The sequence below is a fragment of the Pithys albifrons genome, chromosome 3 (genome assembly GCF_047495875.1).
Source record: "Pithys albifrons albifrons isolate INPA30051 chromosome 3, PitAlb_v1, whole genome shotgun sequence".
NCBI classification, from domain to species: domain Eukaryota; kingdom Metazoa; phylum Chordata; class Aves; order Passeriformes; family Thamnophilidae; genus Pithys; species Pithys albifrons.
In genome coordinates, this window is record NC_092460.1 from 49,079,166 (window position 1) to 49,105,470 (window position 26,305).

General features: G+C 54.4%; 3 protein-coding genes across 11 annotated transcripts; all 3 read left to right on the top strand.

The window, feature by feature from the left end:
- The first annotated feature begins 902 nt into the window (after positions 1-902).
- Positions 903-11,262, top strand: GGA1 (golgi associated, gamma adaptin ear containing, ARF binding protein 1). 2 transcript variants are annotated; one of them, XM_071551736.1, is made up of 17 exons: positions 903-1,056; positions 1,459-1,543; positions 1,826-1,901; positions 2,511-2,609; positions 3,821-3,944; positions 4,443-4,543; positions 5,584-5,664; positions 6,074-6,211; positions 6,351-6,432; positions 6,644-6,751; positions 6,932-7,087; positions 7,840-7,904; positions 8,049-8,227; positions 8,335-8,618; positions 8,820-8,989; positions 9,235-9,345; positions 9,522-11,262. In XM_071551736.1, the coding sequence occupies exons 1-17, from the start codon at positions 1,026-1,028 to the stop codon at positions 9,630-9,632; spliced, it is 2,001 nt and encodes a 666-aa protein (XP_071407837.1). In that variant the 5' UTR covers positions 903-1,025; the 3' UTR covers positions 9,633-11,262. The 2 variants fall into 2 exon arrangements, with proteins under 2 accessions (XP_071407837.1, XP_071407838.1); XM_071551737.1 differs by lacking the exon at positions 2,511-2,609.
- A 1,008-nt stretch (positions 11,263-12,270) lies between these two features.
- On the top strand, positions 12,271-22,074 carry SH3BP1 (SH3 domain binding protein 1). 8 transcript variants are annotated; one of them, XM_071551743.1, is made up of 20 exons: positions 12,271-12,699; positions 12,961-13,176; positions 13,270-13,391; positions 15,156-15,198; positions 15,580-15,684; positions 16,030-16,148; positions 16,428-16,539; positions 16,638-16,714; positions 17,092-17,227; positions 17,824-17,892; positions 18,280-18,370; positions 18,644-18,786; positions 18,883-18,994; positions 19,089-19,170; positions 19,473-19,553; positions 19,672-19,788; positions 20,246-20,337; positions 20,519-20,648; positions 20,813-20,928; positions 21,352-22,074. In XM_071551743.1, the coding sequence occupies exons 3-20, from the start codon at positions 13,330-13,332 to the stop codon at positions 21,684-21,686; spliced, it is 2,022 nt and encodes a 673-aa protein (XP_071407844.1). In that variant the 5' UTR covers positions 12,271-12,699; positions 12,961-13,176; positions 13,270-13,329; the 3' UTR covers positions 21,687-22,074. The 8 variants fall into 8 exon arrangements, with proteins under 8 accessions (XP_071407844.1, XP_071407843.1, XP_071407839.1 ...); XM_071551742.1 differs by having other exon boundaries at positions 13,283-13,391; XM_071551738.1 differs by having other exon boundaries at positions 12,961-13,391.
- Positions 22,075-22,932: 858 nt separating this feature from the next.
- On the top strand, positions 22,933-25,027 carry PDXP (pyridoxal phosphatase). Its single transcript, XM_071551746.1, has 2 exons — positions 22,933-23,549; positions 23,799-25,027. The coding sequence occupies exons 1-2, from the start codon at positions 22,973-22,975 to the stop codon at positions 24,122-24,124; spliced, it is 903 nt and encodes a 300-aa protein (XP_071407847.1). The 5' UTR covers positions 22,933-22,972; the 3' UTR covers positions 24,125-25,027.
- The last annotated feature ends 1,278 nt before the right edge of the window (positions 25,028-26,305 follow it).

Consider the following 26,305-nt stretch of genomic DNA (forward strand, 5'->3'; position numbering starts at 1 on the left):
AAACAAAAAATCCAACTTACACCCACATGGTGAGATAAACAAGATAGTGATAAATCACTTTATCTCCTTTAACTGTCAAGGACTACATGAGTTGTACCAGGAAGATTAAAGAGTTAAAACCTTCCCACAGCAGGGAACAGAATTTATAACGGGGTTATCACTAGGGTTGTAAGAGTGACTTAGCTATAACAGTATATGTTCAACTACTTAACAATGTACTTAAAATGTTTGTGCATGAATCAAATGAATATGTATGTAGAGACTAAATAAATGTTAGAATTACACTGTGTTCGGGGTGCGATGGCGAGCAGTGCTTGCGTCCATCGTACCCAGCATGCTAAAATTGCTTTATCATATAATAAATTTTAATTAAAAACCTACGAGATTGAGACTTTGTTTCTGCTGCTTAAAGATCATGGCCGGGGAGCTCACTTACTGGCACTTATGTTCATAATATATTTATATTTACACTTATTATCGCCCAGCACCGGGTCCCAAGTCCCGACCCCGAGGGGAGGGAGGTGGGTGATGTGTCCGGGCGGGCGCGCTCTGCGCATGCGCCGCACCCGCGGCCCCCCCCCCCCCCCCCCCCCCCCCCCCGTGTCCTTTTAAAGGACACGCCGCGCGATGCCGGCCGGAAGTCGCGGCTCTCCTCCTCTGCCAGCACGCGCGTGTTTCCGGGGAGGGCCGGCCCAGCCCAGCCCAGCCCAGCCGGTTCCCGGGAGGCGGCCGCTTTCCGGCGCCCCGCCCCGCGCTCGCTGCCCTCTGTGTCCTTCCTTCTCTGTGAGGCTCTTCCGCTTCCTTCGCCGTCCCGCGCCTGTCCTTTCCCCGTGCAGTGAGCGCCATGGCGGAGCGAGGGTGTGTGCCGGCAGGGGGCGCGCTGGCGGCGGAGCGGCGTTCTGGGCCCGCGACTTCCGGGTGTCTGTGGCCAAAGGGATCGGGGCCCTCCATGGCGCGGAGGCGCCGGGGCAGGCGGGCGGGCAGCGGAGCGGCGCTGCCCCGGTGAGGAGCCGCGGCCCCCCGACATGGAGCCCGAGACGCTGGAGGCGCGCATCAGTGAGTGCGGCCGCGACCGCCCCTCTGACACGGCCGGCGGGAGGCGGGGCAGGTTTGAGGGAGGGGGTGCCGGGGGTCGCACGTAATGGGGTGTCAGGGCGGGCCAGACCGCGCGTGGAGGACGCGGCTCCGGGCAGATGCGGCACCCACGCGAGGGGTGGGTGTGGGCACAGCTGGTGGCTGCGGTGAGCCCTGGGGGGCGCACGGCGTGTCAGCAGGGAGGAGGGGGCGGGAGAGTTCTGTACAGGAATGCCGTGGAAAGGGCGAGTGGACACCGGCGCGTTTCTCCTCCCTCACCATCACCCGCCACTGCACCTGGTGGAGTTGGCACGGACGGAGTGGGATCGACGTTGCCCCTCGCCTCGGAAGGTTTGTCTCACCGTCCCTTCCTCCCACCCGCAGACAAAGCAACAAACCCGCTGAACAAGGACCTAGACTGGGATGGTATCAATGCGTTCTGTGAGCAGCTTAATAAGGAGCTGGAAGGGTAAGTGCTTCATCTTTTACCCAGGCTGCAGGTCACAGTAAAATCTCAGTGGAATAGTCCCAAGAGCTGAATAGGCACAAAGGCCCTCAAGGTAGGGGTAGGTGGGGGGGGGCCTGGTCCACTGATATAAGGTTCAGCCAGGGTTTTGAGATGTCTTGGTGCTTTATCAGTGTCTTCAACTTGCAACGTGCTTTTCACCCCTGGATTCCCAGGCAGAAACACAGGTACCAGGCTTTTCATCAATAACCACCTGGCTTTTTCTTTTCCCCTCACTCCTTCCAGTCCTCCACTTGCCACCCGACTTCTTGCCCACAAGATCCAGTCTCCGCAGGAATGGGAAGCTATCCAGGCCCTCACGGTAAGGGTATCTGCAGGCTGGTAGAACTAGGGAGAGGGGCAGGGTGTGGAGATGCTCCAGCTTGACTGGAGAAGCATGGGAAGCTTTGAATTCCCTCTGAGAAAGCCCTGGAGCACCTGGGCCCTTGGGTGGGAGAGGGAGTGAAGGTGGTTCAATTAGTCTGGAGAGGTTACTTCAAAAAGTCATGTCCCTAGGATCATAGCTTGTTGAAGTGGATAGGAAGCTTTTTGGTTGTTTTTGTGGTGGCCTTGGCAGTGCTGGTTTAATGGTTGCACTCCATGATCTTGATGGTCTTTTCTAACCTAAATGATTCTGTAATTCTTAATTGTGTTGTGGATCCACACTGTGAAACCAGGGGGTTTGTGACCTCTTTAAGGGTATCCCTTTCCATGGGCTGTTGAGCCATCTCTGCAAAAACCGGCCCCAAAGAGAAAAATCTTATTTCTCTGTGGGAGGGTGTTTAACCACCTGGGAAGGAAAAGAGCATGTCCTTTTGCTGCTATGACAGAAGCCACAGGCTCCCTACCTGGTGAAGGGGAAGCAGGAGGGAACTGCCTCCTGATCCTGCTGCTGGCCCTGTGCTGGGACTGACCTGGCCCCTCTCTCCAGGTGCTGGAGTCCTGCATGAAGAGCTGTGGCAAACGCTTCCATGATGAGGTGGGCAAGTTCCGCTTCCTCAATGAGCTCATCAAGGTGGTGTCACCCAAGGTGTGTCTCAGGGCATCATGCAGGAGGGGACTGCTGCCTGGTGGCAAGAGGGCTTTGGGTAAAAGTGGTGGTTGAGCAGAAAGGCCAGACAGTCACTGGGTAGGGGGGAAACAGGATACTGTTTGTAGGAGATCTAGTCCTTGTTCCCTGATGAGTTTTCTGATTGGAAGATGAGCTTTCAACCCTCTGTTCCAGGCTGATTCTCAGTGTAGGAAGCTGAGGGCCAGCTAGACATGATGCAGCCAGCACTTGTGAGACTGCTGAGCTCATGTGCGTGGCTGAAGTCACCTTCTCTGCACCGCTGTTGGGCTCTGCCTGTGCTACATGTGCTCAGGAACCTCCCCCAGCTTTGACATCGTGACTGTGTCTCTCTGGGATGTCCTAATCTGAATGAGACGCTCAGGGAGGACAAGCCCAGGCCTGGTCAGTGATGTTATGGCAAGTTCATCTGAAGGACCAAGTCATTACCTGCTCCTCTGCTGATGCTTCTGTTCCTGCAGCAGAACAAGCTGTGTATGCTCCCCTATTCTGTCAAGGCAGTGAACGTAGGGTTAAGGCAACACAGACTAAATATGACTAAGGAAAACCTTTGTGACAGCTTGTGATCTACAATGATGAACAACCAGGGACAGTGACAGCAGCATCCTAAAGTCCTCTTTCTTGGCACTCTAGAGTATGTCCTCTGCCTTAAGCCACCAGCCTCTGATGGCACATGCACTGTTTCTACCAGTGCTCCCAGCAGACCCACAGGAGAAGGGTGAAGGATAATTTCAAGACGGGGGGAAAGCTGTAACATTTGGACATCTTCCTGCTGTGTGCTGGTCATCTGGGTCTCACTTTGCTCTAAAGGGTGCCAGGCACTGTGGCCTGCCTCAGAGACCCCACAGTCCTTCCTCTCCCAGGCTTGCTGTCCCCTCATTCTCAAAGGCTGCACTGCCAAGCAGCTTCTGTTAGCAAGACCCTTTCCTTGACAAGGTGGCAGAGACCTGCCTGAGCCTTCCCACCTGTTGCTGTGTGTTGCTCTTGATTTTCTTGTGGCAGGAACCAGCATGTGTTGCAAGGCCCTTGTGAGCTTCCCTGCTTGCTTCCTCTTTCCTCCTCCTTTTGCCATTGGGAACGGTCTCACTTCTCCTGGGGGTGGGAGGAGAGGAACAGGCTGATCTTACAATGGCTCAAATCAGTTTCAAGCCACCTCTTTTCTCTTCCTCTAGTATCTTGGCAGCCGAACACCAGAAAAAGTGAAGTCAAAGATCCTGGAGCTGATGTACAGTTGGACATTAGGGCTGCCTCACGAGGTGAAGATCTCAGAAGCCTACCAGATGCTGAAGAAACAAGGTGATCTGGAAGGGAAAGGTGGATGGATGGATTGCCCTTCCTCTTTTTTTGTCTGGGCAGAATCCGAAACAAGCTCTCTCTTCCCTGTGCCCAGACCCAGGACGTCCCTCAGTCTGGCTTAGTAGCAGGGTCAGGAAAAGGACTAGGTCACTTGGGGCTACTAGCTGAGCAGGGGGAGTTGCTGGTGATCCAAGTTGCTGGGTTGGAGGGCACATCTGCTTGATCTCATGGGAGATGGGGCACTGGAATGGTCTGGGGCTAAAGGGCCGTGAGTGCTTTGGCAGGAGATACTGGAATTTTCTCAGAGAGGGTATGTGTGGGGCGTGGAGGGCAGTTCTTCCATGAAAACACAATCCAGGATCTTGCATACCAGGAGCAAATCCACACACTGGCAGTCCAGAGTCGGTTTGGTGAGCCATTAAGGAAAAAAGGTCTGGGTGGCGGTGCCATTCCTAAGTGGGTGAGTCTTCCTGACTTCTGCTTTGGTGTCTATTGCAGGAATTGTGAAGTGTGACCCAAAACTGCCTGACAATGCTTCTTTTCCACCACCTGCCCCTCGGCCCAAGAATATCATCTTTGATGATGAAGAAAAATCCAAGGTAGGGCTCTGTGCAAGGACAGGGACAGCAGGCAATATCTTCCTGCTCCAGTATCTCATGTCCCCCTAATGTGGAGATCCAGAAAGAGTTGAGGCCCCTGGTCTACATGCTGCCCTTCAGAAAATGTATCACAGGAATGCTGAGGGCCCTCAACAAAATCATGACAAAAGAAATGAGCAGAGGTGGGGTGTGTGGGTCTGTTTGACCTTTGGAGTACTTAGCTGCAGGATGGTGCAAAGAGTGAGGGGCTGATATTAGCCCAACAGGTTCTGGGAGATTTACTGCTGTGACATCTCCAGGCTTCTGAGTTACCTGACCACAAGGCTGGAATCCCAACCCCAGTTGCTACTGCTGTTATCTCTTCCCCACCTCCAGCACTGCAATCTGCTTATTGCCCAACTACTTAAACCCTCCTGGACCCATCCTTTGTTGTTTTTCCATCAGAATTGTGTCACCACTCAGACAAACCTCTGCATTATCAGTGCTGATACATTTAAGCAGGTATTGGGCTCCTCTGGGTCTAGTTTTTCAGCAGAGGTGTGATGCCAGTTTGCTGTAGGTGATACATTTTGCCTTCATGGGTCAGAGTCTTCATATGAGAATTTGTGGTGGCCAGTGATTGTGAAGAGGGAGAGAAAGTGGGAGCTCTGCCTCTTCACCAACTGGACCCTCAAAGAGGGATGTTAAGAGGTCTGAGTCCATTGCAATTCCATGGCAATTCCTACACAAACCAGGCCTTCTCTCTATCTCAGTGCTAGTATACTGCATTCCAGACTCTCCATGATTGGTAACAGACAGGCAGAGGATCTTCAGGGAAAGACCTATTCCACATAACCAGAACCATAATGGGAAAATGCCAGTTGTACTTCTCTCCTGGTCTCTGATAGCTCCTGTGGCTGGGCTTTCTAAACAGCTGTCATTGTCCACTGCCTCTGCCAAGTATGAGTTTGGGGCAGAGGGAGCTACTGGCTCCAGTGTTGCAGGAGTGACTCTGGCTGCTGCCCCTCAGCTTGGGCTCAGAGGTACCTTCTCTTTTGCAGACTCTGGCTCGCCTCTTGAAAAGTTCCCATCCTGAGGACCTACGGGCTGCCAACAAGCTCATCAAGGAGATGGTTCAGGAGGTGTGCCTGGGGAATAGGGAAGCTGGGGGGCTCATGGTCTAGGTGGTGATGGTTGGCACCAAAGGAGTAGTGGCTCTGTGACCTCATACAGAGCTTCTGCCCAGAATTTTGCTTTAGCAGCTGCTAGAGTCCATATGTGATTTCTGCCATCCCTTGGCTTCTTGGAGGAATGGCTCTTGGTGCATTCTATGACCCAAGCCCTGCTGCAGCACTACATGTGCAGCAATTCTTTCCCTCTTTGGCAAGTTATGGCCCAGAGATAACAGTTTTTTACTGGAGTGGGAGCTGTTTTGAGGGCAGTATTGCTGTGTCTTAGTCCAGGGAGCTGGTGGTTGGCTGGTCCAGCCTTCCTCCTCTCCAAGTTACAGCCAAAAGCAAGGACATCCTTACCCATGTGCCTCACTTGCAGGACCAGAAGCGCATGGAGAAGATCTCCAAGAGGGTGAATGTCATTGAAAAGGTGAACAGCAATGTGAAGCTGCTGACAGAAATGGTGACAAATTACAGCAAGGGGGAGACGACGGAAAGCAATGAGGACCTAATGAAGGTGAGGAAAGGCCATCTCAGCATCCTCCCAGGGCTTAGCAGAAATGGGTGACCCTTATCCTCCCATCCTCATGCCTGTTTTGTACCCCCAGCTGAGCATCTTGTTGCTTACCTCAACACCCCTTTCTCCTCTCCCCCAGGAGCTGTATCAGCGCTGCGAGCGCATGAGGCCCATGCTTTTCCGGCTTGCCAGTGACACAGAAGACAATGATGAAGCTCTGGGTAAGTTTATCTGGTCATTCTCATTCCCGCTCAGAGTGCTGTTGAGATGTCACTGTGCCCTGGTGCAGTCTGCAGCAACAGTGGCAAACACGCTATCTTCAGTGGGTTGTTTGCTGCTCCTTGGGCCTTGCTTTGAAGGAGTAGACAGAATCATTATAAAAGTCACTCCCTTAACTATTTTCAAACTTACTTCCCACCTATTTCATTTCAGCGGAAATCCTGCAAGCCAATGACAATCTAACACATGTGATCAATCTCTACAAGCAGCTTGTACGGGGAGAAGAGATCAATGGGGAGACAGTGGCTGGTCCCCTTCGAGGTGAGGAGACGTAGGGAATGGGGTCAGGAGCATCAAACAGTGGGACCCTATTGCTAGCTTCCTGCAGTATAAGACAAGATTGAGAGAAATGGAAAGGTGAAACCTTCAGGAGGTCATTGTGGGGCTGCATAAGGACTGGATAAGGCTTCTGATTCTCAGCTTCTTCCTTTTTTTTTGCAGGCAGCACCTCAGCACTTCTGGATCTGTCTGGCCTGGAGCTTCCAGCAACATGTCCTTCCTACCCAGCCTTGCCTACCCTTTCAGGTGGCTCAGCAGTCCCCCTGCCAGACCAGGCTGGCTCTGTCTCCTTGCTGGATGATGAACTCATGTCTTTAGGTGAGAAATCCAGAGCAAAAGCTCTTTATTCTCTCCTTGATTTGGGATATTCTGCTTGCATAGTTTTTCTTATGGAAGGAACATGAATAAGGGAGAACTCTAGGAGAGGTGAATAATGAAAGAGCAAGAGATGTTCTTCATTTAGCATGAGGGAAAGGGAGAGAAAGACCCTGCTATGATTCTGTCCCATGGTGTTTTCCTGGCTAGTCAGAAAGAGCCAGCGGGGATGTGCCCACTGATTTGCTCTGGGGAAGCTTACCTGGCAGGTAAATCAAGAGTGATGCAATGGCCATCTACAGATGGGATCACAAGGGTGGATCACCCCCAGCTTCCCATGTTTACTGCTTGCTGTTGAAGTCACGAGCTGACAAGACTTCCAGAACTGTTCACATGGAAGTCTTGTGAGCTGCCAGTCCATAAAGACTCTAGAGTCCTGCTTTGCCCAACAAAGTGTCTGTTTGCTGAGACAAGTGCTTTGAGTACAATAGCACAAAGTAGACAACATGGTCAGTCAGACTTGTCAGCCCAGTAGTATTCACTTTTCTGCCAATTGCAGTGAGAACTGAACTGCAAATGAGGATGTCTGTGAGAAGCACTATCACCCTCCTGGCTCTCCCCCATGCAAGAATGGGGGCCAGAGATGGAGACCATGCTGGTGGTTTCTGCTCTGCTTCGTTGGTCTTATTCATGCCACATTTATTGCTCTTACCCATTTGGTAAATGAGCTTCATGTTTGCCCTTACTCCTGGCAGGCCTGAATGACCCAGCACCACATCCTGCCCCAGCCAGTGACATCAGTGGCTGGAACAGCTTCCAGGTATGTACTGGGAGCCATGGCAGAGTGTGGAGAGGGTGGTGAAAGCAACAAATGGGGTAGGTAGGGAAGAATCACACATCTGATGGTTGATGCTGATATGCAACCCTGCTTTTGCGGGGGCTCTCCTGTGTATTCTTTTTGCAGTCATCAGATAGCAATGAGCTCGGTATCACCCCTATCATGGCAACACCACCAGTCAAAGCAGATGCTGGTGCATCCTCCCCCAAACCTTCTCCTAGTAGCAGTGGCCTGGATGACCTGGACCTCCTGGGCAAGACTCTGCTGCAGCAGTCTTTGCCTCCGGAGTCTCAACAAGTGCGATGGTAAGCAGGGGTAGTGCAATCTGACGTTTCTCCCCATCATTTCCATTTCTCGTGTGCTGGACACAGCATTTCAATGCCCTGTTCCACTCCTTGCTCTCTCCCTACAGGGAGAAGCAGCAGCCACCCCCTCGGCTCACCCTGAGGGATCTGCAGAACAGGAGCAGCTCTGGCACCACAGCCCACAATCCCAGTGTTCCACCTGTGCTTCAGAGTGTTTCCCCTAATCCCACGATGCCCCTGACCTCAGAGCTGCCTGCCCCTGCTGCGCTTCCAAAAGCTGCCACCACACCATCAGGAAGTACTGCAGTCCCACCACGGCCTCCTGCTGCTGCGCCGCCCCAGGAGGTCTCGCTGGCCAACATCACTGTGCCTCTGGAGTCAATCAAACCCAGTGAGCTGGGGCAAAAGAGGGGGGCAGGCATGGGGGAAACAAACCCTGCACACATGGAAGGGACCAACGTGAAGAAACTTCTTGATTGTTGGATTTTGTGGAGGTTGAGGAGGAATACACTCTCTGTCACTTGCATGGAGTTTGGGTGATGAGGCCAGTTCCCTCCTGGCTGACTGCTGCCTGTCCCTGCCTTTCCCACAGGCAGCATCCTCCCTGTGACAGTGTATGATCAACATGGCTTCCGTGTCCTCTTCCACTTTGCTAAGGATGCCCTGCCCGAGAGGCCTGATGTGCTTGTGGTGGTGATTTCTATGCTCAGCACGGCCCCACAGCCCATCCGCAACATTGTCTTTCAGTCTGCTGTCCCCAAGGTAAGGAAACTGCTGGGTCTGAGGTCCCCAGACTGCACCAAAGCATGATTCTACTTCTGCAGGAAAGGCAGGACGGGGGGAGAGAGCTCTGTGGGGATGGGAGTGAGTTGTGTTGCCTTCAAATCAGCAGGAACTAGCACAATGTTTTTCTCCTTGACTAAACAGTGGAAGCTCCCCAAGTACAGGAGCAGGACTTCTGGCTGCCAAGTCACTCAGGAGTGTGGGATGCTTTTCTCTCTCCCTAGGTGATGAAGGTGAAGCTACAGCCTCCCTCAGGCACAGAGCTGCCAGCGTTCAATCCCATTGTCCACCCCAGTGCCATCACCCAAGTCCTGCTTCTCGCTAACCCACAGAAGGTAATGGCATTGTCCCTGAGGCATGAGCAGAGGCTGGTTTTGGGGCCTAGGCAAAGCCTCTCTCCCCTGTGCCTATTCCCTCTACTCTCAGCAGCATCTGAGAGACATGAATGGTCTATGCTTCATGCCTTTCTTTCCCTCCTTCTGACTGCTTATCCTTTCTCCCCCATCTCCAGGAGAAAGTGAGGCTACGGTACAAGCTGACCTTCACCATGGGAGAGCAAACCTACAATGAAATTGGGGATGTGGACCAGTTTCCCCCACCAGAGTCCTGGGGAAACCTCTAAAGCCCCATGTTGCAGGCACTACACTGCAGATTCCTTGGGAAGCCAACCCTGTTGGGCTGGAGCAGCCTGAGGAGATGGGAGGGTGGGTAGGGGGCTGCTGCTCATGCTCTATTCTCCAGGCAGTCGGGCGAGGGCCCAAGGGAGCGTGCCTCGAGGAGGAGAGCAGAGATGCCAGGAGATGTTCATCCCACAAGACTAGGAGCTGATTGGAAGCTTTGTGTGTGTGAACAGTTGCCTTCCCTGCTCTTCTGAAGATGACACTCCCTCCCTAATCTGTCCAGCTTCTCTTTTAACCCTGCTTTCCTGCTCTAGGTGCAGTGGGGAACAAGGACAGGGAGCTTCAATAACCTCAGCCCAGGTCAAGGCCTAGGAAAGGAAGATCCTTTTCCTTTTCTGCCCCCTCCACACTTCCCAGCCTTTCAACTGCTTCATGCTCTATGGTGCTCCCTCTTGTCCCCCTTGCCTCCCTTCTTTAAGCTGGGCCCCAGTGTTTCCCTGTAGGGTGGGATCACACTGGAGCTGGTGTGGAAATAAGGCTGAAGAGAGACTAGATGTCTCTCCAGCACCAGAGAACAGGCAGCTGCCCTTGCTTTGGGGGGGTCAGGTGGAGGGACAATCACATCCCTGTGTCCTAGCTGCTTAGAGAGCTGTTGGTGGGAGGTGGGCCCCAGGGTGAGACTCTGGGGGCTGGGAAGGGCTTGCTCTGTGCCTTCCCAGCCCCTTTCAGCTGGAGTTCTGAACCCCCACAGCTGGGAAGCCTGCACCCTTCCCACATTCTTTATCATAACAACTTTGGAATTGGGAGCTGCAGGGGGCACACTTAAGGGGGTGAGTCTCCCTGCAGCCTCCTGACAGATGATGAGAGGAAGCGGCACTTAGTCTTCCTCCACCTTGGCTGGGCTGGAGAGCTTGGAGGGTGGGAAGCTTTCTCAGCTCTCCAGCTCGTGGTGGGGTAGGTGTTGGGCTGGGAGCCCAGCCCATCACCATGAAGCTCTGCACAGGGACATATGGGGGCCGGTTCAGCTGTGCCTTGCTCACCTTTGCCCGCAGCTGAGGGCAGGCCTGGCTCCCTGTGGTGGGGAGGGGGCCTGCTCCAGCCACCTGATCACTGTGACACAAGAGCGAGGATCTGCAGGCACAGAGGAGACTGGGGAATGGCACATCCCAAGCAATCCACATCCCCGTGGGACTTGCGACCATGGGAACCACTTCCCATCCCTAAGCTGGTTTTGAGAGGCCCTGATCATAAAAAGCAGAGGCAAGCTGTGCCTTGTGTTGGCTTGTCAGAGCTAGAAGGAGGCATGTGTAAGATGGAGATGAGTGGGGTGCTTTGCACTCTTGGCTTGGGGCAGTGAAGGTGAGGTGTCTCGGAAGTTGGGCACAGCGAGCAGTAGAGGACAAGGGGAAGCAAGGTCTTTATGCTGGGGTTCTGCTGTGTCTTACTTCCCTTTCTAGTCTGTTCAGGGTTTTGTATGGGTCTTTTCTTTGCAGATCTTGTTTGGTTCTTGAATAGACTTGTATATATTTTCAGTGCAAAATTCTGTAAATGGAAGAAAACAAAAATTTAAAATGAGACGCCCGGCGCGAAGAATCTGCTGTATTTATGGGAAATAAAAGAGTTCTTTCCTGATCCTGTCCTTCTGCCTTTTGTCCCAAGGAAATGCATTCTCACTACCTTACTTCCCTAATCTCTGAGGAGCTTTATTACACTCTGCCCAGGGTCCTTTCCCACTCAAATCCTGCAAATCATCCCTTGGTCACCCAGGGTCTTGCCACAATGATTTCCCCACTCCCATGAGCAGGAATGATGGAATTTCCCCCAGTAGTTTTCAATTCCTTTTCTGAGAGCTATCACTTATAGGCTGGGAACTGTGTCCTCCCGCCTTCTCTCCCTCCCCATGGAAAGGCAGTGGTCAGGGATCTGTGCCCACAGACTATGGGAAGCAGAGCTTGAGCTCACTCCCATGCCCCACATGACCATTTGCAGCTTCACCACTACTGGGGTAGCAGCACTTCCTGCTCTTTCCCCGGGCTGCCTCTTGGAAACAGTTCTGTGGGGCAGTTTTATTGCAGGGATAAAAAGAGGGTGATCTCTGGCACGCAGCAGCCAGAGGCTGGGAGTGGATCTCTGACTTTACAGGGGAGGAATGGCCTGGCCAACACTTGATTCAGCCAGGGAGGATCTGACGGGGCTTTGCTGCATCTTTGCAAGAGGTCCTAGAAGTGACCACACTGCCTATCAGGAGCCCAGGGGATCAGATGTGCTCTGCCACAGGGTTAGAGCAGCCTGGTGTTTTGGGCAGGAAAAGAGGTGCTCCCTCACCACTTTGCTGTGCCCTCACTGGAGATTTGACCCTTATCAAGGAGCACAACCCAGCAGCCCCCAGATTACTGCTCCAGGTTTTGGGTCATAGGTAGAGTGGCCCTTCTGTCTCTTTTTCCTTTTCTGCTTGCCTGTTCTGCCCACAAGCTGACTGGTTCTCATTTGGGCTCTGTTTCCTACTTCCTTTGCCAGCCATGTAACCCAGCCCACAGCAACCTCTCATCTCCCTTAGTACGGGAGGAGGAAAGTCATAGATGGAAGTGAGGTTTACATCTCATAGAACCAGGTCCAAAGGTCATGGCAGTGTGAGGGGGATGTTTCTTGACAAAATAAAAAAAGAAGTGTGAGCCTTGTTGCAGCTCTGCAGAGAGCAGGCAACACCTGAGCCTGTGAACGGGGAGTTTGTGGTCCCCGTGCAACTGTGCGGGTGCTGCTGCTCCACGCTGGGCGCAGCCACCCTGCTCAGAGGAGCTCTGCTGGCGGAGGAGGAGCAGGGAGGAAGGGGCCTCCCCAAAGCACAAGGCAACTGCCGTTGGCCACAGCTTTGCTGTGGTTCCGGAAAGCCTCAGCAACAGCAGGGAGGGAAAGCAAGGTGAGGGGCTCAGGAGGGGTTGCAAGGATGGCTTTGCTGCTTGTTCTCCTGCTTTTGTCATGACAAGGGGGATATGTCACATGGGAAGAGGATGGAGCACTGGTGAGCATGGAGAGGTGCCTCAGGAGTGTTGACAGAGCTTGGGTGACCAGGTAAGGCAGGGTGTACATCAGGCACTCTGTATGAACATCACAGCCAGCTGGCACCAGCACAGGCTGCCCTGCGGCACACCTGGTGGTGGGCAAGACAAGAGGGGGAACCACCCCAGCTGAGACAGAAAGCAAGACAGTGTGGGCCCTTTGCTCAGGCTCGGCAGCAGCATGTGCTTGTCCTGCCTTGTTATGTGTATGCTGTAATAATATTTCCCCTTTAAGGCTTGGCTGAAGTTATTTTTACTTGTGGGGTGGTGACAGGAACACAGAACGGAGCAGGAGCCCTGAACTGCTCTTACCTGATCTGCAGCAGAGGGGCAGACAGAGGAGGAAGGAAGCTCAGAAAAAGAGAAGGAGCAAGAGAAGGGAGTTCAAGGGAGAAGAGAAAGCAGGCAGGGCATCCCCAGGGAAGGTCTAGGGAGGAGTCCAGCTGGAGAAACAGAAAAAGGGGGAACAACGAAGGAACGAAGAAGAGGAGTAAGTAGGGGAAGGTCCTCAGGGAAAAGCAAAGAGCAAAGCAGCTCCTGGGAGCCAAGGGGCTGCCAGCATTCAATGTCAAACATTATCAAGGGGTGCTGACCAGGTACAGTCAAGCAGAGTGGCTCCCGTGGTCTCCACCTGGCTCTCAAGATGATGAAAAGACAGTTTAATCGAATGCGGCAGCAGCTGTCCCATCCCAACGCCGCCATCAGGTAAGGATTTCTCCACTACTTGTACCAGAGGGCTGTGAGGGAGAGGGACACGGGTCCTGGAGAGCTTGTGCTGGGACTGTACTGACTTCCAGGTGATGGTGGCGTGGTAAAAGGGGAAAGGGGGTAACAACCCTGGGTTTAGGGTCTCTTCAGCATAAGCCAAGAGGCTGTAACCTCCTGGAACCTGAGGGGCAGTGGGAAGGCTGCACTGGTGCTGCTCAGCAGTGACATCATCCCCCAAGCCCAGACACCTCTCCCAGGGCCCACAGGTGCTGCATCTGGCTATAAACAGGGCTTCCCCAAGTTTGGCTTCCCCAGGATGTGGGGCAATGGGCAATAGGGAGGGACCTTCCAGCCACATGCTCTTGGTTGTATGGTGACCAAAAGGGTGGTAGGAGCTGTGACTTGTCCTCCCCACTGACCATGGCTCTAGCCAGCCCAGCAGCATGGCCATCTCAAAATGCCCTTTGAGCAGAGAACTAAGGATCCTCATGGAGGACTTACAGCTTCACACAAATCCGTCTGTCCCCGTCCTACATCTGTTGCTTCCTTATTTTTGTCTTTGACTCTCCAAAGCTCTCCCCTTGCAAAACCCAGAACTGAAATTACAGGGCTGGGCTGTTGCTTCCCAGCCCCCCCACTCCCTCTTTCCTATTGCCACCTCCACAGGTTCCCCAGCACTGGGTGGCTGAGCAGGACCAACCATGTCCTCTGGACCACTGAGGTCCTTCAGCCAGCCCAGCACATCAGCCACAGGGAAGCAGTTCCTATATCGTGGTGGCCTCTTCTTGCATTCTTCTGATGGGAGCATAATCCCCTTTACCATCCCTCCTCCCTTAAGATTTCTCATCTCCATGTTAGATGCATCTCCCTTTTGCTTAATGCCAGGCAGGCAGCTCGTGCAGTCCCAGAGAGAGCTCTTCACCCTCTGCAGAGCCTCTCTTCTGTGGGCCACAACCTCATGTGATCTTCAACAAAACCACCCACATTTCCTGCAGCTCTGCAGCCTTGTCCCACATTGGCTTTGGCGGGTGCTGAAAAGAGAAACATGAACTGGTGAAAAAGCAGCAGCAGAGGGAAAGCAAACAGGGTTCCCAGGGCATAGCAATGACTGTGGGCCATTGAAGCAAGTCTTCCTTTATGGGAAGCATCACGGACTTGTTGGGGTCATGGTGGCTGACAGGTTTTGAACTTGATTTTTGAGCAGAATTTGATGCAAACTGTAAATTTCCTTTGTCAGATTCACTGCAAACACCTCCTGAAAAACCAGCCAAAAACTGGGTTTGTGTGGGCATTTCTGGAAGGGCTGGTGTTGTCTCAGACCGTGGCTTGACCACTTGCTTCAGCACCAGTGGCCCCATAACCAGTGGCTACTCTGGCCTGCAAACATGTGTAGATTCACCTTCAGGGGAGAGGTGGGCAGTCAGGGTCACCAAACATCCCAGTCCTGTTGTGGCCCTGCTAAGCTGGCCCACGTCTCCAAAACCCAGGTCACATCTGGACATATTGACTGAGGTACTCTGCACTGGAAACATTGTCTGAGGAGGGGTGTCTACCAGTCAGCAAGGCCGACTGCCTTGCCCTGCTTCTGCTCCTGTGGGTTCATTTTATCCATAGCCTTGGGTCTGATGGTCCAGGCTATAGCCAAAGACTGCTGCTCCCAGCAGCCCAAAGAGAGGAGGATAGGATGCATAAGGACCTGCCTTTCCAAGGAGGCTGAGTGGAGGTCATCCCCATTTGCTGATGGTTCTTCTTCCTCTGCAGAGCCCAAGAAACAACTGAGCTCCTGTCAGAAGATTTGCTACAGGTGAGGCACAGGCTGGGCTGGCAGGCATGTGTCTGCTTGTGCCTGGGTGTGGAAACCTGCCCCACTCCTGCCTGTCATTCGCCCTGCCCACACATCCAAGTCACGGGGCTCGGATGTGCCTGTGTGCCGGAGGGTGATTTCAGGACCATGGCGTTAAGGGAAAGACAGGTTTCTGCCACGAGAAAGGGCTTTGCAGCTGCTCACAGAGGGATGAATCCTGACCAGGAGTTGTGTTCCTTTTTCCCTGGACCAGAGATGCTCTGGGCTGTAGTGAGATGCTGGGCAGGCCACCCACACCCAGAGCTGGGTAGTGGGAAGGTGGCCTTGAAGTGCCCATGGTCGATGAAAGGGCTTCCCCAGTCTCACCTTTTTCTGCCCCAGATTGAGCAGAGGATTGAGCCAGCCAAGCGAGCAGCTCACAGTGTGTCCAAGAGGCTCCAAGCCTGCCTGCAGGGGCAATGTGGCTCCGAGATGGACAAGCGAGTGGTGAGTAAAGTCCTCCCACCACAGCCTGCTCTCACCCCAGTTCTGTCCCTCACCAGCAAAGGGGGTGCCAGACCCCTGCTTTGCCAGATTTGTTGAAGAATGGCCCAAAGCTGAGCTCAGCCTAGGTGCCATTGCCAGCAGTGGCCACCAGCAGCCTGGGGTGAGCAGAGCAGGGCAATCCTCTCAACCATCACTAATTTGGAACACTCCTGAAAGAGAGACAGTGTCTTTGTACCAAATAACCCTCCAAAGCTCTTCTTGTCTATGTCCCTTTCCAAAACCCTGTGAACCTCTGGCACCCACCGGGCCCTGTGGTGAGCAGCACCACAGTGTGGCCAATCATAGTTGGTGTCACCACTTCTCTTCCGAAACCTTGGCTCTGTGCAGAAGAAGCTGCCCTTGATGGCTTTGTCCACAACAATGGCTGAGAGCTTCAAGGAATTGGACACAGAGTCTAGCCTTGGGTAAGTATTGGTGGGGGAAAAGTGTAAGGGAGACCCCAAAAGATGCTAGACCCTGGAAGTGACAGTCTTGGCTCAGGGGTGCCCATGGCTCAAACCCTGTCCCAAGGGCAAACACTGGCATTTGAGTGGGAGAGGGGACAGCCAGCACCTTCAGCACCCCATTGTAGAGTAGAGCCAGGGCCTGGCTCAGGGTCCCAGTTGGGTGTGGGTGCAGAGATGTATAGGGTCAGAGAGGGGCATGGCTCCAGTCCGCAGTCATTTCATCTCTGTCCCCCACAGGAAAGCTCTGGAGATGGGCTGCTGTATACAGAGCTCGCTGGCAAAAATCCTGGCTGAGTTTGAGATTGCCTTGGAGCACAATGTCCTGCAGCCACTCAACAAGCTCAGTGAGGTAGTCCTGGATGCTCTTTCAGCTCCATGCTCCCATCCCACTGCTCCTGCCTGTGTCATCAAGCCTCCCCCGCTCACTCTGGCCACTTTCTCCCACAGGAGGAGCTTCCCATAATTTTGAAGCGCAAGAAGACCCTCCAGAAGTTGATTTCTGACTGGAACACAATCAAGAGCCGGTATGGGGCCCACTACAGCCTGTGTGGCCAGGGCATATAGAGCATAGCTCCCAGACAGGTTGAGGGAGAGAGGAAGATGACTGCCCTGGGGAGTGAATTTCCATCAGCTTTATGGGAGCACCCTGCCAGACCCTCTCCGCAGGTGCATCCTTGCTTTGGGCTGAGCTGCTGGTTCCATGGCTCCTGAGAGAAGGGCAGCACCACTGCTAAAGGCAGCAAAGTGCCCTGGTGCTACTTGGTACCACTGAGATTGCCCCATTCCAACTTTTGCCAGTGGTAGCCCATGCCACGGCGGATTTCTGTCAGTCTGCACACCTGTTCCACCTCGTGTCTCCGGCACTGAGACCATGAATGTGCCTCTTCTCTCCCACCCCAAGGCTGAACCAGGCTGCAAGGAGTTCCAGTAACAGCACTGGAGCTGGTGCTGGCCCAGGGGTATCTTCTGCTGCCAACAAACTGGAGATCTTGAAGGAAGAGGAGGAGGAGGTAAAGAGGAAAGTGGAACAATGTAAGGTGAGAATGTCACTCTTTCTCCCTTATTGGGCAGTTCCAGAGCTGCAGACCTGCTTCCCCGGCCAGTCTTGTCCCAGGTGTTCCCATGCTGACACAGACTGCAGCCAGCTGACATGTCCTGCCCTCTGCAAGCAAACAGGCCCCTCAAGCAAAAAGAGAGAGATGTCCCAGACCCAGAGAAGAAAAAAAGATTCTGCTTTAGAGGAGGCTCCAGGGGCTAAAGCAGGAAGCTTATGGGGTCTCCTCAGGCTGGGATCTAGGATCTGCTCTTGGTGGCAGGAAAGTTTCACATCAACTTAGTCCTCTTCTACCCTGTTTCTCAGAAAAGCCCAGCGTCTTGTCTCACAGAGGTCATGAGCTCACTGTAGCTAAAGATGCAGGGACCTCTTGTCCCTGAGTCACTTGTGCCAGGACCTTGATCTTGCTGCCACTACCCAAATGCAAGCAATGGAGGCAAGGACAAACCCCCACCACACCCAGGGACCCTGTCTAGGCAACTCACAGATCACAAAAAAAGACTTCATGAAGGTGTTTCCTCTTCCTCTGGTGCCAGGGAAGGGATGGAAGATTCCTCTTCTCTGTATCTTGCTTCCCAGGATGAGTACATGGCTGACCTCTACCACTTCTCTACCAAAGAGGACAGCTATGCCAGTTACTTCATCAAAGTAAGTGCTCTCTCACACTTCTCTTCAGTGTGTTAACAGCTACTGGGCTAAGCCTGAGTCTAGCCTTACCCACATCCACACCAAATCCCCCACCCAGGGCAAGGGACAGACTGAGGCATCAGCAGATGCCTATAGCTGACCTCGCTCCAGGCACTGCAGGTTAATGCCACTACTAGCACCAGCTGCAAACAGAGTGACTTGTCCAATGATCCCTCTCTCCAATTTACCCTCTAATCCTCACTACAGACATAGTCTAACAGACCTCGGGTGGGTTCCACTTGCCTCTTTACCCTGCCTGCATGAGGGTGCAATGTTCTGGTAATGGGCATCTCTCTGAGCGGGGCTGATGCCAAACTAAGTGCTGTTTGTCTATCTTCTGTCTGGCAGCTGCTGGAAATCCAAGCCCAGTACCACCGGCAGTCACTGGAATCTCTGGACACAGCTCTGGCAGAGCTCAGGGAAAGCCACAGACAGTCAGGTACCTGCTGGCTCTCCATGCAGCCCAGGGAGGGCTGCAGCTGAGCCTGGGGCATACGAGTATGGCCAGTAAGGCTGGAAAAGGTGTATTTTCCCTCCCTAATACCTGCTGCTGTCTCCCATGTTGGGCTGGTGGGTTGGGGACTGCAGCTTGAGGTGAGGATGCTGCCTGTCCTGTCTCTGCCTCTAGCCAGCCAAGTTTGGCTTGGAGTGAGATGTTGCCATGGTCAGATGCTGGCCACCATCCCTCTTGACATTCTCCTTCCTCTTTCAGAGCCCTCCTTCAATGCAGACACCCCAGTGGCAGGGTACTACGGTGTGTCCCTAGAGACCCACCTCAAGAGTTTGGGCCGGGAGATCGCTCTGCCCATTGAAGCCTGCGTCATGATGCTGCTGGCCTCTGGCATGAGGGAAGAGGTAGGGAGTGCTCCAGACCCCCTCACCACCTTTCCACCCAAAATGCACCCCTCCTAAACTCAAAATGCATTCCTTCCCTCTTTACCCCATCCCCAGGGACTCTTCAGGCTGGCAGCAGGTGCGTCAGTGCTGAGGAAGCTGAAGAGCAGCTTGGCCAGTGGCTCTAATGCCCTGGAGGAATTTTACTCAGACCCCCACGCTGTGGCTGGTGGGTGCCGCTAGGTGGGGTGGGGGGCCATGATTGGGCAGTCTCTGCCATTCCTGAGCTGCCATCATCCCCACTGCTCCCCCTCCCCTCCCAGGTGCACTGAAATCTTACCTGCGAGAGCTGCCCCAACCTTTGATGACCTTTGAGCTCTACGACAAATGGGTCAAAGTGGCCAGGTAGGTCCAGACATTTGGATGGAAATGCCTGGCAGGCCTCAAAAAGCCCCTGGTAAACCCCCTCCATCCTTTCTGGAACTTGGAGCAGGGCTGCTCAGCGTCATTTGCCATGTGTGAGGAATATGAACACAGCACCTCCATGGATGCCTGCCTTAGCTGCCCTGTAAAAGCAGGACATCTCCATCCCCAGGGCTATGGCCCACACAGGGTGGCCAACACTGGCCTTTCTCCTTGCCTGTTGTGTCCCTCTCTGCCATAGGGAGCAGGCTGAATTCTCCTCTCTTCCTTCTTCTCTCTTGCAGCTTAAAGGACATTGACAGCCGTGTACAGAGCCTGCAAGACACTTGCAGCCGCCTGCCCCGGGAGAGCTACAACAATCTGAGGTGTTTTGCTGCAACAAGGCTTCTTCAGCCTCAAGCAATCAAGAAATGGCCTCAAGAAATGGCCATTCCCTCCCAAAATCTATTCCTACTATACTGTCTCCGTCCTTTCACCCCGCAGGTATCTGATCAAGTTTTTAGCCAAGCTGGCTGAACACCAGGAGGTGAATAAAATGACCCCAAGCAACATTGCCATTGTGCTGGGCCCAAACCTGCTGTGGTCACAGCAGAGCACAGGGTAAGGTCCAGTTTGGTGGTGTGTGAGGCAGCTTCTCATCCTCAGCTCGGGTGCCCTGAATGCAAATAACATGGGAAAGGCTGATCCAGCACCCTTGAGGCAGGTTTGAAGCATCTGCACCTCTTCCATCCTCCATCCTCAAATCCTGTCCCTTGTCCCTGAGTTGCATATCCCCTCACCAAGCATGTGTCCTCTTAGCCACTCTGCAAAGCAACAGAGGAAAGGGCTGAGGCCTGAAACACTTGTGACATGGATGTTATTCAACACTATTGGCCTCCAACAACAAACCTTTGTTCCCAGGACAGGGAACAAACCCCATCTCCCACCCTGTCGTTCCCCTCTGCTGGGCTGGCTTCTCTCCAGGCTATGACCCCTCAGAAATGAACACCAAAAGCCATTTGGAGTTAATGTCCCCCCAAACTCCTTTTCTGATGCCTCCCCCACTCCTGTCTCTCAGAGACCCCATGCAACTGGATTTGGCCTCGGTCTCCTCCATCCAGAGCGTGGTGGAAGCCCTCATCCAGAACGTGGACACTCTCTTCCCTGGAGGTAGGGCCAGGGTGTCACTTGGTGAGCCATAGCACAGGGTGAATGGGAGAAGAAGGGAAAGGGACATTTCTCCATTCCAAGGAGGAGGGAGGCTGGGGGCTGCTCTGGCTCCCTGCCATGGGGTCATTGTTCTGGGCAACAAGTGCTTCCTGACAGGGTCTCCTTCTTTCTCTCCACCCAGAAGTAGATTTTAATGTCTCGGGATTGTTCACATCACCTGAAAATAGTGAATTTAGCAAGTCTGCCTCAGTGCAGGAGCTGACCCCTGAACCCCCTCCACCCAGCACCCTCATCCTTCCGGATGGAGAGACGTAAGTCTGGTGGAAGCTAGAGGCTCTGCCTATCCCAGCTCTCCCTATATTCTACCTCCATCCCACCCCATGCCAGGGTCTGTACCCTCGCAGGTGGATGCCTGCCCTCCGGGCCAGGACCACCATGCTAAACCAAAGCCTGACTTGTTCCATTCTCTGTGCAGTACATCCAGAGACCCCGAGGCCAGGTTCCAGCTGACATCCCCAGCACTGACCAAACCATCTCCTGAAGCCATGGAGCCACCAACTGCAATGATGACTGATGACACCACCTGCAAAGGTTAGGGTGCCCCAGATGGCATAGTGCTTGGGAAATGACACCCTTGAATGCCAGTCCCTGTGCAAAAAAGGGCACTGGGGATGTCCTTGTCACCAAATGAGAGAAGACCTCTGGCCAGGGCAGCATGACCAGGATCCAGCTGAGGTGGAACCATGGGATGGACACAGTACGTCCTCCAGTGTTGGGTTGAACACCTCCTGTAAGAGGTGTCAAAGCTCCTGGCCCTTTGCGAGAGGAAGAGGGAAAAGCCCCCAAAAGTTGGTGTGCACTTGGGTCTCCAGTGTGGGAGCTGGGCAAGGGGCAGTTTGTTCATCCATCTGCCCATAACCCCTCTGCCTGACCCGTGGGGGACACTGCAGCCCTCTCTGCCCTATGGAGACGCTCTGGTGGAGAGTACCCCAGCCCACCCACCTTTCTTTTCAGGCAAGCGCCCTGTTCCAGCCCGACCCACGATGCCACCACCACCTATGGCCCAATCCCGGGGCATGACTCCTGCCCTGGCAGCCAGCCCCAAAGCCCTGCCACGTCGGATCGCACCCAGCCGAGCCCCCTCTGTCCCACCACCGCTCCCCCCACAGCCGGCACCCCGTCACAGCCGAGACACCCCACCATCCCCCAAGCCTTCCACTGATGAGGCCAACACAACAGCTGCCATGGACAGTGATCCAAGAACCACTGACGAGGGGCAGCCTCTGCTTGTGGGAGAAAGGAGCCCATTGGCCACATCGGCTCCCACAGGACAGCCCACAGAGAACTGAGCAGGACATTGGAGAATCACGGGCTGGAGAGATGGGGCCTAGCACCTCTCTGGGAACAACAGCAGGTGCTGTGGAAACACCAGGGTGGTGGCCTGAGGGACTCCTGCTCTTCCACCTTGCTTCCTCAGCTCACACCACCTGGCACGCTCTACTTGCCTGCCCTTGTCTCCAGCTCCCCACACCACCCTGTCCCTACTGGGCCCAGGTCTCAGCCCAGATGCCCCATCCAAGGTCCAGACATTGCCTGCAGCTTTTGGGCCAGCAGGGGCAGCTTGGCCTTGCGAGGCCATTTGCGGATGCCCAGCCCCATTTTGCCTTAGATCGCGTTGGCCCAGGAACACACAGACAGATATATATAAATACAGATATATATGTGTGTGTATAGATATATATAGAGATATATATATTTGGAGTGCCTGTCCTGTGAGGAGTGGATGAGGGAGTGGGGGATGTTTGGCCTGGAGGAGGCTCACAGTGGCCTCATCACAGTCTACACTACCCAAAAGGATGTTGTTGCAAGGTGGGCATTGGCCTCTTCTCCCAGGCAAGAAGTGACAGGAGAGGAAATGGCCTCAAGCTGGGCCGGGGGAGGTTCCATTTGGACATTGTGAAGAAACTCTTCACCAAAAGGCTGATTAGACATCTGAATGGGCCGCTCTGGGAAGGGGTGGAGTCACCGTCCCTGGAGGTGCTTAAGGAAAACCTGGATGTGGCACTGAGTGCCCTGGTCTGCTGACACGGTGATACTTTGGTCATAGGTCGGACTCGATGACCTCGGAGGTCTTTTCCAGCCTAACTGATTCTGTGACATTTTGCTGCTTTTTGAGGACCTGGTGTCAAAGTCAGAGGTAGGTGTGAGCAGGGTGCACTTGGCCGCCCAAGGTGCTGCAGATGCAGTGGGGAGGAGCTGAGGGTGGCAGGGCCGAGTGCGGACACACACAGAGACACCCCCCACACACACACCCCCCCTCCACACACACACACACACACACACACACCGGACCAGGCCGGGCCGCGCCACGATGGCTCCCGCAGACCCCGCCGGCCAGCAGGGGGCGCTCTGCCGCCGCGCGCCCCGCCCCCCCTCGGAGGGCGGGGCCGCGCAGGCGGTTCCAGCCAATGGGCAACTCTGCGGGAGCCGGCCCTCGGCTCCGCCCCCCGCACGGCGTTAGGGTCTGCCATTGGTGGCGGCGGGCGCGGGGGGCGGTGATTGGCGGCACGGCGGGGCGGGGCGCGGCGGGGCGCGGTGATTGGCCACGCGGCGGGGCGGGGCGGGCGGCGGCAGCATGGCGGGCTGCCGGCGGCTGAGCGGCGCGGGGCTGCGCGAGGTGCTGGGCCCGGCGCAGGGGCTGCTCTTCGACTGCGACGGCGTCCTGTGGGCCGGCGAGCGCGCCGTGCCCGGCGCCCCCGAGCTGCTGGAGCGGCTGCGGCGCAGCGGCAAGGCCGCCCTTTTCGTCAGCAACAACAGCCGCCGGTCGGTGGCCGAGCTGGAGCGGCGCTTCAGCCGCCTCGGCTTCCGCGGCGTCCGCGCTGAGCACGTCTTCAGCTCCGCGCTCTGCTCCGCGCTCTTCCTCCGCCAGCGCCTTCTCGGTGGCGGAGGGAACGGCGGCGGGGCCGGTCGCGTCTTCGTGCTGGGCGGCGAGGGGCTGCGCGGCGAGGTGCGCGCCGCGGGGCTGCGCCTCACGGGCGAGGGCGAGCAGGCGCCCGACGAGCCGGTGCGCGCCGTCCTGGTGGGCTACGACGACCAGTTCACTTTCGCCAAGCTGGCGCAGGCCTGCGGCTACCTGCGCGACCCGCAGTGCCTGCTGGTGGCTACCGACCCCGACCCTTGGCACCCGCTCAGCGACGGCCAGCGCACCCCCGGTGAGCCCGCGCCTCGTCCCGCGCCGCCTCCGGGGGAAGGGTCTGGTGGCGGGGGTGCCCTTGGGTGGGTTCGCTATGCCAAGTCCGGGCGAGGCGGATCCCTGAAGCGCCAGGACGGGCAGGGCTGCCCAGTCGCGTCCCTGCCAGCTCCTGGAGCTGCCAGCACTCCGCTTGACCGTCCTCGGGTGGGGCCCTAGGGTGCTGAGCCGCCCGCGGCTACTTCTTTTTCTTGTCCTTCCCTCCTTGCAGGGACTGGCAGCCTCACAGCCGCGGTGGAAACTGCTTCGGGACGCAAGGCACTGGTGGTGGGGAAGCCCAATACGTACATGTTTGATTGCATTGTGGAGCGTTTCGGCGTCGACCCGTCCCGCACCCTCATGGTGGGAGACCGTCTGGAGACAGATATCCTCTTCGGCAAGAACTGCGGCCTCGCCACCATTCTCACCCTGACAGGTGTTTCCCGCCTGGAAGAGGCGCAGGCCTACATGGCCAGCGACAGTGCCGCTGCCAGGGATCTGGTGCCCAATTACTACGTGGACAGTATTGCAGACTTGATACCAGGCCTGGATGAGTAGCGGTCTGTACATGTGAGGGCAGAGGGGTCAGGTTCCCCATCCCAGATCTCCATCTGTTCCCATTTCTCTCTCACTGCCCTATCCCCCCAATTCCGGATTTCTTCACATTCCAACATCCTGCTTTGGGGGCAGATGGGAAGGGGGTTGGCAGGAGGAGACAGGTTTCAAGTTGTCTCCTTTTTGTTTAGAGCTATCCATGATGAACAGAGTCCTTCTCTCTCTCATTATCAGCTGCCAGTGTCTCTTGAGAGAGAGCTGGAGGTCTTGAGATTGACAGGGGGGTCAAATCAGTGTGTCTGTGGCCCCTTCCCCTGCAGGAGTTAGGGACTGCCTGTTTTAGTATTATTTTTCCCTTGGATAACTGGTGGCGGCCTTTGACTGCTGTCCTTTGACAGGGGCTTTTGTGCCAAACAGACAGGCTGTGACTGCACACATTGGGTCTGCAGTTGTACCGTGTTTTCAAGCACCCTTTCTGAAAAGGCTTGTGAAGGAGAGAGGGCTCCTAGATGATGACAACACAGGACTAGTGAACTGTAGGACATCCTGGTTTCCCCTCAGTGGGATTTTGTCATAGTACAGTGAGAGAAAAGGGCTGATGGGGGTCTGTGCTCCAGCTGCTGGTGTGCAGGTGAGATGGTGATGGTGGTGTCACTGCTGTGAATGTGTCACAGTCCTCAAAATCATTCCTTGCTGCTTTGTCTTTCTAAATTTTTTTAATTTATTGATTTAATTTATTCAAATTTATTTATTGTTCAAATATTGTATTATAAAGTATGCTGACTGGTTACACCAAAGGGACAGGAGGCAGTGCCTTTGGGCCTTCTGTACTGTCCATGTCCCATGTTGATGTTCTTACACTCACTGTGTCTCTGTATATAATAAAGTGTGAGCGTAGGCTGGAAATGTCCTCCTTTTTTCACATGTGCTCCTATCAAGATGAAACTACCCTAGGTATCTTTGAGCCCTCAAAGATGAGAACATGGCAAGACCTTTCCTCACTCAAGGGGATGCTGCTGGGTAGATGAGAAGGGTGAATAATATCTTGTGGATAGTGTCTTTGAGCTGCTGTTTGCTGCTGTCTCACTGGTGTCTCAGAACTGGTGTCGAGGGTGGAAGTGGCTGGTGGGGCTGTGGTGTAGGGTAAGGGGTGAATTGGAGCAGGGAGCAATGCGATCCTGCCCTTGCACTTCACAGCACAGGTGATTCATTGCTGGAGAACAGTGACTTGTGCTGTGCCTGAAGGCTGCCCTCTGCTAGCCAGGGCAACCCCAGAAGGATGATCCATATGGCCCTGCACAGTGGTATCCAGTTCTGGTTGGTTTGGGGTGAGGTACCATGTCTGTCACCTGCAGATAGCTTGCAGGGGATGAAAGCTGCCCAGGTAAGGTTTTGCTGTGACCTTCTCAACTATGCTAAGCTTTAAGTGTCAGGGAGGTGGCTGTCACTGTACTTCTGGGGTGACCTTCACAAGACTATAATTTGTCATGGCCTGCATCCTCTCCCTGGGTCTGGCTGTGGTCCCAGCCTGGAGGGACAAAACATTGGGTAAGAAGAGCTGGAAATCACTCAAATGTACTTTGCCTCCCTTCCTCATACAGGAGCCAAACCCTCCCATTTGTCAGACCCCTTTAACTGCTGTTAACGATAGCCAAGCATCACGTCTCCCGCTGGAGAGATCAGCTGTTCAGCTCAATAACTCAGCTGTTCTCAGTGGAAGTTAGTGCGGTGTCAGCTCACGTGATAGAACTGGATGCAACTTACTGTCCCTAGGATAATTCCAGGTGCTGAGTACCTTTCTTTTTTCTTTTTTTTTTATTCCTCTCCAAAATAACTTAGGAAACAGCCTTCCAAAATAAAATTATATCCAAAGAGCTTTATGAAGGCTGCCTGTCATCTTAATCAGTCCCCTTTATATATAACCATCTCTCTCTTTTGTCCAGTCTCCAATTAGACTGCCAGAGGACTGGAACTCCCTTAATGAGCTCTTGACCAACATTTGTGTCATTAAGCAGAGCAAGATTGAGATCAAACGTGTCTGCTAACTTGGCCTGCCAATCTAGACACCCTGATTTATTTTTCAGACCTCTTGTATCAGGCTTAAATTTGGAGTGCTGGTGTTAAGACGAAGCCACAGCTGGGAATGCTCAGCACACTGGGAATCTGGGAATTCAATATCTAGTA

Bases quoted from the DNA above. Each gene is read 5' to 3' on its own strand.
- GGA1 (XM_071551736.1), top strand. From the start codon at position 1,026: ATGGAGCCCGAGACGCTGGAGGCGCGCATCA. The intron at 5,665-6,073 runs GTGTGCCTGGGG...CCTCACTTGCAG, and splicing joins TCAAGGAGATGGTTCAGGAG to GACCAGAAGCGCATGGAGAA. The intron at 6,433-6,643 runs GTAAGTTTATCT...ATTTCATTTCAG, and splicing joins AGACAATGATGAAGCTCTGG to CGGAAATCCTGCAAGCCAAT.
- SH3BP1 (XM_071551738.1), top strand. From the start codon at position 13,330: ATGATGAAAAGACAGTTTAATCGAATGCGGCAGCAGCTGTCCCATCCC. The intron at 17,228-17,823 runs GTGAGAATGTCA...CTTGCTTCCCAG, and splicing joins GGAAAGTGGAACAATGTAAG to GATGAGTACATGGCTGACCT. The intron at 20,929-21,351 runs GTTAGGGTGCCC...CTTTCTTTTCAG, and splicing joins TGATGACACCACCTGCAAAG to GCAAGCGCCCTGTTCCAGCC.
- PDXP (XM_071551746.1), top strand. From the start codon at position 22,973: ATGGCGGGCTGCCGGCGGCTGAGCGGCGCGGGGCTGCGCGAGGTGCTG. The intron at 23,550-23,798 runs GTGAGCCCGCGC...CCCTCCTTGCAG, and splicing joins CGACGGCCAGCGCACCCCCG to GGACTGGCAGCCTCACAGCC.